This window comes from Diabrotica undecimpunctata, chromosome 9 (genome assembly GCF_040954645.1).
Source record: "Diabrotica undecimpunctata isolate CICGRU chromosome 9, icDiaUnde3, whole genome shotgun sequence".
Lineage (NCBI taxonomy): Eukaryota > Metazoa > Arthropoda > Insecta > Coleoptera > Chrysomelidae > Diabrotica > Diabrotica undecimpunctata.
The window spans coordinates 77922087-77934138 of NC_092811.1; the positions used below are offsets into that span (position 1 = coordinate 77922087).

The 12052-nt window shown below is 34.7% G+C and overlaps 1 protein-coding gene across 1 annotated transcript; it reads right to left on the minus strand.

Annotated features, from left to right (window-relative positions):
• Positions 1-282: 282 nt before the first annotated feature.
• On the minus strand, positions 283-6379 carry LOC140451174 (uncharacterized). The gene is made up of 6 exons (XM_072544910.1): positions 6310-6379; positions 5836-6252; positions 5136-5372; positions 4751-5069; positions 3847-4689; positions 283-412 (listed from the first exon to the last, which is right to left on the minus strand). Exons 1-6 carry the CDS (start codon positions 6377-6379, stop codon positions 283-285), a joined length of 2016 nt encoding a protein of 671 aa, XP_072401011.1.
• Positions 6380-12052: the final 5673 nt, after the last annotated feature.

Below are 12052 nucleotides of genomic sequence, written 5' to 3' on the forward strand. Positions count from 1 at the left end.
CGATGCGTACGATGCGGAGAAAATCACTCCACAAGAAATTGCCAAATGCCCCGAGAACAGAAGGCAAAATGTGCCAACTGCCAGGGACAAAACCCGGCAAACTTCAGAGGATGCCCCAGATGTCCAACCTGGGGAAGAAAATAACCACAAAGACAACAAGCCCCGCAAAAAAGGCCGTAACAAACATCAAGCGGACCTTCCTACGCACAGGCAGCGAAAGCGCAAAATACCGAGAACACCATCTTAAAGACGGACTAGTGAAATCAGTTAAGGAACTGGTCACTAGAATTGTCCACGAGGCGATCGCAGACATAACGCTAGTACTGAACTAGTGCAAGCAAATAGGGGATACTTGAGGATAGGCTTCTGGAACCCAGAAGGCATAAGGACCAACCAGAATATACTGGACGAACTGGTCAATAGATGTCGTGGCAATACAGGAAACAAAGCTCACGAACAACATCAAGTTTCCGGGCTACGACATATGCAGGAACGATAACACAACAAGATCAGGTGGCACAGTAATATTAGTGAAAAAAGGCATAGGTCATATAAGAATTCTAACACCACAACTAAATACTATGCAAGCAACAACAGTAAGAATACAAGAGGCAAGAAGAAGTCAGAATTACCTCTGCCTACGTAAGACCACAAGATCTACTGATCGAAGACGACCTAAATACGGTTCTAAACGACGAACCCTCAATTATAATAGGAGACCTAAATGCAATGTCCCCAAACTGGAACGACAGAGCTACGCACAGAAATGGAAGACTACTAAACACATACTTAGAAAACAATGACGACGTTATGGCAATGGGCCCTACAGACCCAACACACTACCCAGAAAACGGACTTCGTACACACATAGACATTGAAGTAGCAAGAAATCTAGGATTACAAACATTAAACGAAGGCACAACGGACCACAACCCCATCCTATTAGAACTAGGAACGTGGGAAGAGGAAAGTACAATCAAAAGAGTTAAAAAGAAAACAAAGTGGACGAACTTCAAAAGACTCGTGAGTACTGGAATAAATATAGTTCCAGTAATAGACAATCCACGAGAAATAGAAGACAGAGTCCTAGAGTTGGAAAACATCATCCAACAAGCACTCACTGACAGCACTACAGAAGAGGAAGTAGAAATGCACACATGAAGATTTCAGGATATACCGCAAGAAATAAAAGATTTGATAAGAGAAAAGAACAGAGCAAAGCAGACAACAAGAAGGACAATGAACCAGGCGGACAAAAATAGAGCAAATAGGTTAAACAGAGAGGTCAAAACAGCACTACAACAACACCGTAGTGAAAGCTGGGAAAACCACATAAAAGATATGGAGGATCAAGGACCAAATATGCAAAATATTTGGAGGCTTCAGAGAATGCTAAGAAATAACAGAAAGCCAATCCCTCCATTACATGGAGAAAACGGAATAGTCTACACTACAGTGGAAAAAGCAGAGGTAATGAGGAGTACTCTCTCGAGAGAGTGTACATTAAATTACCACCCAGACGAGGACATCGACTTCATAGAAGAAGTCGAAAGACAAAGAGAAAGACCCGAAAATCCAAACGAAACCATCCCTCCTACAGCACCGAAGGAGTTAAATGAGCTAATTAAAAACAGACTACACTATAATGCACAGCCTAGGTTTGGCGTGATTGGTTGGTGGGTGGGTCCCAATTTAAAAATTGGAGGGTTTCATGTTTTTTAAAATGACAATTGAGGTATTGTGACACAGTATATCGCTAAAAAATTTATTAGCAGAGTAGCAATCTACTGTGGTATTGGTACAAAGCTGATGATATTCACATTTTAGGATTAAGCTGGCTATTACAGTTTTATTAGAAATGTAATTATTTTTTCTTTTGAGATTATGTAGGTAAAATTAATTTCTGACTTGTGTTTTTTTTTATTTTGATATGCTAGTGATGCTTTTTTATTAGATATATATATATATTGTTTTAATTTTTTTTGATTAGGTAATTTTTTTATTAAGATTTAGAGGTTCTTCTTATTATTTTTATTTCTAGAACATTCATTAACATTATTATTCTCGTTAGCTTTCTCTATGTGGGATCGGCTTCTCTAATTATTTTCCTGTAAACTTTTCTGTTCTCTTCCAGGGACTAAGTACCTCTCCGCTTTTTCTCTGAGATTATGGTTTTTCAAAAACATGCAATTTCTGTTCATCCCCTTTTTTACTGCCCTACATTCAGTACCATACATCATAGCTGGTCTAAAAGCAGTCCTATACAATTACCTTTTAGTTTTCTTCGTACCTTTTTTATCACACATCATTCAATTTGCCTCTTTCCTTTATCTTTAATTGAAGTATGATAAATAAAACGGTAATACCGATCCTAAAAGCCGAAAATTATCATCTTTTGTGAGTTCTTGTCTATTCAAGCCAACTACTCTATCTGGAATTGAAATATCATATTTAAAAGAATATTCTAAATATTTTGTTTGTATCTAACTTAATTTTAATCATTTTTCATTAAGGACTTGTCTCCGCTACTCTATACCAAGGAGGTTCAGTTGTTATCTAATCCAGCACAAATGAGAATAAATATGGGCGAAACCCGGATGAAGCCCTATTTTCACACAAAATTGGCCAGTTTCACCTACAATTGTATAGTTCTAACACTATAATAGTTATTCTAACTATATATAGTAGTTCTAACACTATTATAGTTGTTACTTGCTCATACTCCACTCACACATTCAGCCGGCACTCCTTTCCTACTAAATCTCTGCCACAGTAGGTTTCTGATAACTTCATCATGTGCTTTCTCAAGATTAATAATACTATTCGCAAGTCTATCTCTTTCACTCTAAATTGTTAAATTAGCTGTTTTATAATAAAAATTGCTGATGTAGACCTGCCTCCTTGCATAAATCCAAATTGACATTTATCCATTTTCATTTTTTTAGAACACTGAATTATATTAGATTTCACCACAAATGTAGGATAATAAAAAGATATATATTGTGAATCGAGTACTATGAAAAATTGTCATTGTTAACAAAATGAAGCAGAGGTTTACTGGAAATAACTATTGCAAACCAAATAAAACACTAAACAGCTATGTTTAAAATGTCTTTATTCTTTATTAAAAATCTGGGAAATCAAAGGGGGGGCCGTTATTGATGCAATGGCGAAGGAAAACCCCTCTAAACCTCGCCTAGGGCCCAGTACATCCCGATTTAAAAATGCAATTCTAATATAAAAGCATACAAATATAACATCATTATAACATCATTACTTAACACAGCTTTAAAATTCAGGCCTAAACTAAGCATTTATACATATATTTTATGAAATTTTACTACATATATTACTAATTGTCGCTGGATTTGACCCTCGGGAATGAGGGAAGGTGGTCCAGTCGCACTATCCATAGCTATGTTGGACCGGAGCATATAGGGATCACGGTCCGTGGACATAAAGGTTATATATGAACCCTAGCTAGCGGGAAAAATACCTTTATTAAAATACAATAAAATGTTTATTACTAGTAAGAATCTGCAATAAAAGTTGATTAGTATTATAACTAAGAATCTGCAAAGAAAGGGGTTAGATATCTTAATACTAAGAATCTGAAAATAAAGTGTTAATTAGTCTTAGAACTAAGAATCTGTAAAAGAAGGTCGTTAGTTATGACATCTAAGACTAATTAATGCAAAAGGCAATTTTCAATAGGTAAATAAGCCTATAAAACTATAATAAAAATTCAATACAGATACAAAAACACAAAATACATGTGAGCTACAAGAATGGTTCAAATTTAATTTTTAATCAGTTTCTTTTTTATTGGAAGGAAAATATTCCTGCTTTTCCATTTTTCGCTTCTTTGTAATATCCTTAGGGGTTTCCTGAAATTCTTTCTTCGCCTTACGTCTTGCTTCTTGAACGTCTCTCATAAATTTGTCATGTAATTGTGTATAAGTTTCATCATCTAAGTCATGTAAGCTGTCTATGACATTTTTGAAGTTTTCATTTTGAAGACATCGTCTGGTGTTTTCCTGGATCACATTTGTCTGTTCTACCTTCCCTCTGACAAACTCATTAATTTCCTCTTGATGCCTTGATTTGATAATTGAAGTTTCTGCCAAACACCTTGCAGCATCATCTAAAACAGAGTTAGTTCCCTCGCGCTCCTCGTGCATTCTTACCAAGTGCACATGCTTACACAAGATATTCCTCACCACATATTCAGCACACTCACACTGATAGCGATGAATACAAATTTTACATACTCTACAATACAATGTCTTACATTCATTTTCACATACTTGCCTTATATTTACATTATATAATTTATTAGGATCTCTAAATGACTTTACCTGAAATTGACCATATACCTTCTCATTTTTCTTAACCTCCACTTTGTTTTTCATCGTTTCTGCCATTTTGTGTGCTTTTGCTATAACCCTATCTTGATAATTGTTCGCATTTGGTCTTTCGATGTCTATAATCCTCTTCCACATTTTAATGTCAACTAGATCATCTATTGTGTCCAATAACTTTTCAATTGTTACCCCAGCACTTCTCCTAAGGTGGTTGGTCTTCAATAGGTTGTTGAAAGATTCTATCGCCATGTTTGTATTGATTCCTGAATTTTTTCTGTAACAATGAGCCCACATTTTGATTCTCTCTTCATTCTGAAAGTAATACCTACAAAAAAAAAATAGACTTAAGGATGACTTAAAATGTATGATTTCATATACTTATTTACCATGCCAGATAATTAAAAAAATCTATCTCATTTGCCTCTTGTAATTTGATTATATATCTATTGCATAACTCCATAAATCTATCTTCATCCGTTTCATTAATAATTCTTTTCATCTCAGTTTTCATCTGTTTCTTCAAAATTGGATCTTTTATTTTCTTCTTCCCTTGAATATTCCAATTTTTCACAACGTGCCATGTACATAAAAGCCTCTTTGGTTGGTTGCCCATAATCTTCACCCATGCATTATAATATTTTTTATCGTCATCACTCATAAAATGTTCTGCATGAATTCCAGTCTGCATTCTATTCTTGAGAGCACCTAAAAGTTTTTAAAAATTATTTTTACTTACCAGTCATAAATTGTCACTATACATATAATACATACCTAAAAAAACTTCTTGAACTACTTGGTCCAATCGGTTTGACAGTAAGAATGCAACTGGAAATCCTGTATTCCTGTCATCTTTAATAAGCACCACTGTTAAATCCATTCCCCTCTTGTTCGTGCCATGTGTACCATCCATACAAATTATGCTATGGAATTCTCTTAATTTATCTTCCATTACAGAATTCATGAATCCTAAGGCAAAATCTTCTTTTTTAAGTACATCATGTTGTTGTCCTAATAAAAATAAAAAATTTATAGTTTAGAGATAATTAAAGATAATAAATTAATGGTAAGAGACTGAAATTTTATTGTATTTTTTAACAGGTAATCATTAGTCCTATTTTTTTTGTTGTGTTGACTTCTTATTTAACATTATCATATTTATCAAAAACTGGAAGAGCAAAGTGTGAAATAGTGTGAAAATTCTTTAACAGACTAAGACCCAAAAATGGTTGTCTAGTAAAATAAAAAACTAGTAAGTTTGCCCAATAAATCAGCACCTCCATTACAAAATTAGTTTTAATGTAAAAAACCAATCACTACAATCTTACGAGATATATTATTTAAAAATGTATATTATTGATTCTGCTAAGAGTAAGGTTTGTTACATGAGTCAAGTGATAACAATTCACACAAGTCAAATTGGAATAGGATTAATTATAATTGTAGTAGGCATAAAAAAATGATAGGTCTTTACCTTCCTTCTTGAATAAGAAAGCATAATTCTTGTTGTTAGCATTCCATTCCTGAACCTTTAAAGCCGTTGCTACCATATCATTTTGATCTCGTTTCTTATATGTATTATACTTCCTGGACAAATTTGAGAGATCTTGACTTGTTAATACTGCAAGTCTTTCTAGTTTTGGTGTTTCCAATTTTCTTGAATCTTCTAAAATTCTGCTGGATGGCACCCCAGATATTAACTTCTCTACAATCATTTTTTCTTCTGCTTTTGCCAGATGCATGGTTCTTAATTCCTCTTTATGTCCAGCATGTGTTTTCCAATAACTGACTGAAACTTGTCCTTGATCTCTCAGTTTGCAAATCAGCCTGGAGGGACACACTCCTTTAATTTTAATTGATCCACCAGATTTCTCTGAGTTGGGCTTATATCCTAAATATAGATTAGTATAAGTTTTAAATATTACAAGTAACAAAGTATTGTACCTACCTTTAATGTTACTTCTGTTACACTCATAGTATAATGTCTTCTGTTCATTTCTATTAATAATTCTATTCATTGTATAACTTGTCTCAAATTTCTGCATGTCTTTCCATGTCTCATATTCTTGTAAACTAGAAAATTCAAAAGTTATTAATTCAATACTTACCTGGTGGTTCCCTTTAAGATGTTTTCGTAAGTTCTCATGGCTTTTGAAATTAGTTTCTTGTTCACATAAGGGACAAATAATGTGATTAATTTTCTTAATCGACATATCTATGTTATGTATTCCTTTGATATGACGATTTCGTAATTCCACATTTTTAAATATTTTGCTGCAAAGATGGCAGGCTCCTGACCTGAGTTAATTTCACAGCTTGTTGAAGTAGATGGATAGACAGAATCCATAATTGCTTGCTAAAACAAAGTCTTAGGTAATTAAATATGGTGTTCTAACGAACAGATTTTTAAAAATAAATGAGAAAAATTTAAATTGAAATGTTCTGTGTAGTTGCTTATTGGCAAATTGGTATAAAACCGCCTAATCACAGATGTTTAAGCGCCAAACAGAGAGATACATAACCTGAAAAATTCAAAATCCGATGAAGATGCCGACCAATCCACAGCTCTTATGCTGTGACCAATCACGCCAAACTTAGGCTGTGCATTATAGTGTAGTCTATTAAAAACAGCTCGCCGGCACCTGGTCCAGATCAAATAATGAACAGGGCTCTAAACATATAGTATATTTAACAAATATAATCAATGCGATGCTAAGATTCAAGAAATTTCCAAACAGATGGAAAGAAGCCCATGTCATAATGTTACCAAAGCCCGGAAAAAACAGCAAATTCCCGCAAAACTACAGACCAATAAGCTTGCTACCTGCAATCAGCAAGATTGTAGAGAGAAAAATACTCAGCAGACTCCAAGCTGAAACAGACAGTCTAGATATAATACCCGAAGCCCAATTCGGTTTTAGATCAGAACACTCCAGTGAGCTACAAGTACTCAGATTAACAGAGTACATAACAGCTGGATTTAATGATAAACAATACACAGGAGCTGCCTTCCTAGATGTAAGCAAAGCTTTCGACAGAGTCTGGCATAAAGGACTAATCTACAAAATGAGAAGATACATCTACAGCGGAGCAATGACAAGACTAATCTCTTCGTACTTGAGCAATCGTAGTTTCAGAGTTCGAATAGAACAAGTCCTATCTGAACTCGGGAACCCGGAGGCTGGAGTGCCACAGGGAGCGGTACTGTCACCTCTACTTTACACGATATACACAGCAGATATACCTAGAACACTAGCGGTAAACAACTTACAAACAGCGCTAGATGACATAGAAGAATGGAGCTTAAAATGGAAAATCGCTATAAACTCCGAAATGACACAGGCTGTACTTTTCAAAAAGAGGCACCAACAATCAGAAGAACAGGTGACTGTGCAAGACACATCGAGTGGAAAAGCGAAGCAAAATACCTCGGAGTAATCATGGACAAAGATTTAACGTTTAGTAAACACGTAGACGCTACAATACAAAAAGCCAACATGGCAAGAGCATCAATAAGAGGCCTAGCAGGAAGAAAAAGCAAATTCAGAATAAAAACCAAAATAAAATTAATAAATAGTATAATTCTTCCTATACTAACATATGCATCCCTCGCATGGGGACACATATGTAACACAACAAAAAAGAAAATACAAGCGGCACATAACAGCAGCCTAAGAGAAGCAGTCAACGTACCGAGATCCGTTGCAGAAAGATTCCTCTTTAGAGAATTACAACAAATTAGAGTGACTGATATAATGAAGGAAAAAGCAAGGACAAAGTTCGCGCAGATAAGGAAACAATCTTAGTCACATATTGCGAGAGATCATGAGGTACGACGCTTTCCACAGATAGAAGCACAAGAGACCCAAACAACAAATAATAGAATAAAATCAAACGTACTAGAGAGAAAATCAGTAAATACACCAGAGAGAAAACACTACAAAAAACAACAAAAACAACGCACCAAGAAGATAGTTCGTAGCTCAAAAAACTCATGGACAATCTCAACGTACAGCGTGGACCCAGTTAATTTTAAGTAGATAATTATTATACTAATATGCACTAATTCGGATTTTATGTTTCAGGCATCCTATAAAAAAAATCCAAAAAACACACAAAAAACGGCTTCGGCCGTTTCAAAAAAAATCAAAAAACTACTAACAAAAACCGGCGCAAGCCACAAAAAAATAACAAAAACCATTAAAAACCCGGCCACGTAGGGCTCAACCCCTTGAGCACCAAGTCGCAGAACTGAGACTAGCTCAGAGCGGAGACTTGAGGCCCAATTAAGCAATTTTAGTTCGCGGATAAGCCACAGTGGGATAACAGGATTATAGCGACAATGCGCTGTCCTGAGGTTTAAATTCGGTTAGGAAACCATATTGGAGTTTTATTACCCAGGGCTCCCACATGAAAAGCATTTGGCTGATAATTGTGTCGCTATCGCGCATCAGAGTGTTATAAGGGGGAAAGGGATGGTCTGGAGCATTGGAGCGCGATGGAGTGACTCATGTTCTAACTCGAGTTAATACACCTCGTTCCAATGAATTGTTACACCCGAACGTAATTCTTAGGGGTGAAATTGTCTCACAGGCTGGGTTTAATTAAATTGCTTGCTTGCTTGCAGATTTGTGGTTGTTGTGTTGAATCACGTACGTAGATTTTTCAGCCAGGAAATCTTTCGCCTTCCTGGTCCTCATTTCCTTGTAAAATTAAATGCAGCAACCCATATATTTCGCTGTTCCTTATGATGTGACCGAGGTATTCGATCTTGGTTGTTTTTATTGTGGTTAACAACTCTTTTACTTTTTGCATTCTTAATAAAAAAACGTCCTGATTAATAACGTGAATAACTTCAGGATTCGACGATATAAAGTCAAATTTCGAAAGCCTAAATTTTCTTGCAGGTAGTGTCTGTGAGAGTCCACCACTCAACTCCGTACAACAGTATAGGAAAGATATAACATCGTTGTAACCTGATTTTTATGGGTACTGAAATCATGGCATTTGAATAGCTTAGCCATTTTTGAAATGAAGATCTTGTTTTCTCTATCCTACATTTGTTTTCTAGGGAATGTAATTACTATTTAAACGAAAATAGGCCACAGTTAAAGGTTAAATTACGTTTATTGACGTTTCAATTTTCACTTCGGAAATCGTTCTCAAAATACAAACATTAGTAAATTAAACAAATTTTGTTTTTTTGTTACTTGGTGAAAAAATTCTTCTAGTAATTTAATTTTATCTGAGTTATTTATAATGACCATAATGGTCATAAAATGCCTTGTGAATGCGATCAGTTTTATTTAGGTGAAACATCAAGGCCATTAAATGTTAGAATAAGTGAACATCAATCTTATATTAAAAATAGAGAATTTGATAGATCTCAAATATGTAAACACGCATGAGATAATGAACATAGGGTTCAATGAAATGATTCAAATATAGTCCTAAAAGAAACGGATGGTAAAAAGAGAAAAATCAAAGAAGCTGCTCTTATTATGCTAAATGAGATCAATTGTGTCGCAAATTCCTCGGCAGAATGTAGTAGGATCTGGTTACCCATATTGAAAGAGGAAGTTATTAAAAGGAAAATACCAGTATTAGTAAGTCGGTAACATATGGAGGATGCAACATTTATGTTTTTTAAATAACAAACATATAAAATCAGAATTTGATGTGTTATTGAAAGTAAACTAAATGCACGACCAAATACCGTGTCGGGTTAGTTTTATGAGGTTTTTTCTTGGTTTTTCCCTCATAGTTTACATTGGAATCACTAACAGGAGATTTTACTGTCAATATCATGGCATGTGTTTGCCTTTTTAAAGACGAATTACATGCTATGATTTTTTCTGACGGATATTCTCAAGTTAAAGTTGATTTCATGTAATCGAATGAACTATCTTACAAGTAAAGTCGTCCCAGGAACGCAACTCAACAATATTGGCAATACCATTTTAAAGTCGTCTACTTTAAAATGTATAATGTATGTCTGAATTGTTAATATAAATGAGTCAGATAAAATTAAATTATTAGAAGAATTTTTTCACCAAGTAACAAAAAAAAAACAAAATTTGTTTAATTTACTAATGTATTTTGAGAACGAAAATGAAAATTGAAACGTCAATAAACGTAATTTAATCTTTAATTGTGGCTTATTCGCATTTAAATAGTAATTACTTTAACATACCATAAGAAAATAGCTTCAGAACAATTCTAGGGAATGGTCGCAATTTTCATTGACGTTCCTACCAAGGTAGGTGTATTTTTTTACTCTTTCTATTGGTTGACCATTCACAAAGATTCTTTGAATTCTTCTTAAAGATCATCATACTTTTTGTTTACTTAATGTTCAGTGAAAGCCCATATCTTTGACTCACTTCCCTGATTCTATTCATTAACTTTTGGATGGCTTCATAACTGTCAGCGAACACCACTGTGTCATCCGCGTATCTGATGTTATTGATACATTCTCCGTTAATTCGAATTCCGGCTTTAACATCTTCTACTGCTAAAGTAAGACAGCTAAATCGGTCACAACTTAATAGTAAAATACTTTTGGTATTATAAAGGCGTAAGAAGACTTTTCATAAAGGCGCCATCCACGCAGTGTTGCGTTCGGCACATACGATGGCCACTATATAACAATTGAGGTCATCAGAAAGGAAGAGAATATAATATTTTCAATCTAGAACTAACTGGTTTCTCCCTTTTGCATTGATAATAATAATATATAATATACTATAAGCAATTTAAATGCAATATTTATACACATATTGATAACAATTAGCAACAAGTAAAATGTAAAAAAGTTTAAAATGTATAAAAGCAAAAAAGTAAAATGTTCAAAATAAAGTTCAAAAGGTTCAAAATGGCGACACAATATGTAATAATTTAGCACCAAGTAAACGTACTTGATCCATGCAGCAACAAAATATGGTGTATTGTACATTACCCCAATGAAATGATAGCAACAATCTTTATCGAAAAAGACGTCTTCAAGGACATACAGCAAAACGACTGTCTCTCTTACAAGACCGCAGCGAAGTGTCAGGTAGGACGCTCTACTCTTAATCTTAAAAACACGTCTGTCTCATTTGTTATATGGAACTTGTCTCTTATCTCTAACACACGTCTGTGTCATTTTGCAGGTGGCTGGTCTTGTAATGTGTAGTTTTTTAAAAAGCTGTATTTTTGTACATATATGGAATCTTGTTTAAATATATGTGGATAATCAAAACTAACAAAACATCATAACAAAAAATATATTAGAAATGTTCTATGGGCGCATAAACTTGGACCTGAATAATATCCAATGACTCTGAGTTTCACTGAATCATGAAGACTCATTCCGAAATGTAGCTTATAGATTTATTACAACTAGAGACAGCTTTATGTACAATTTGTGTTTCGCCATTCCGGTGGTTATTACCTTCTTTTCTGGAATAGAATACGTCGTGGTCGTCTATGCTACATTTCCAGTCCTCGACCAGCGCATCTCGCTTACCCTAAGAACTTGTAAATTTAGCCTTATCATCTCACGTATGGTGTATCTTACCGGGCTCGTAGAGACTTCTCACCTTCTATGCCACCATTCTCATGCCTGATTGGATTTTTATTTGTTTTTTATTTTCACAGAGATTTCGCTGGATAACAGTCTGGGAAGCTCTATGTGCTTGTCTTCTCCT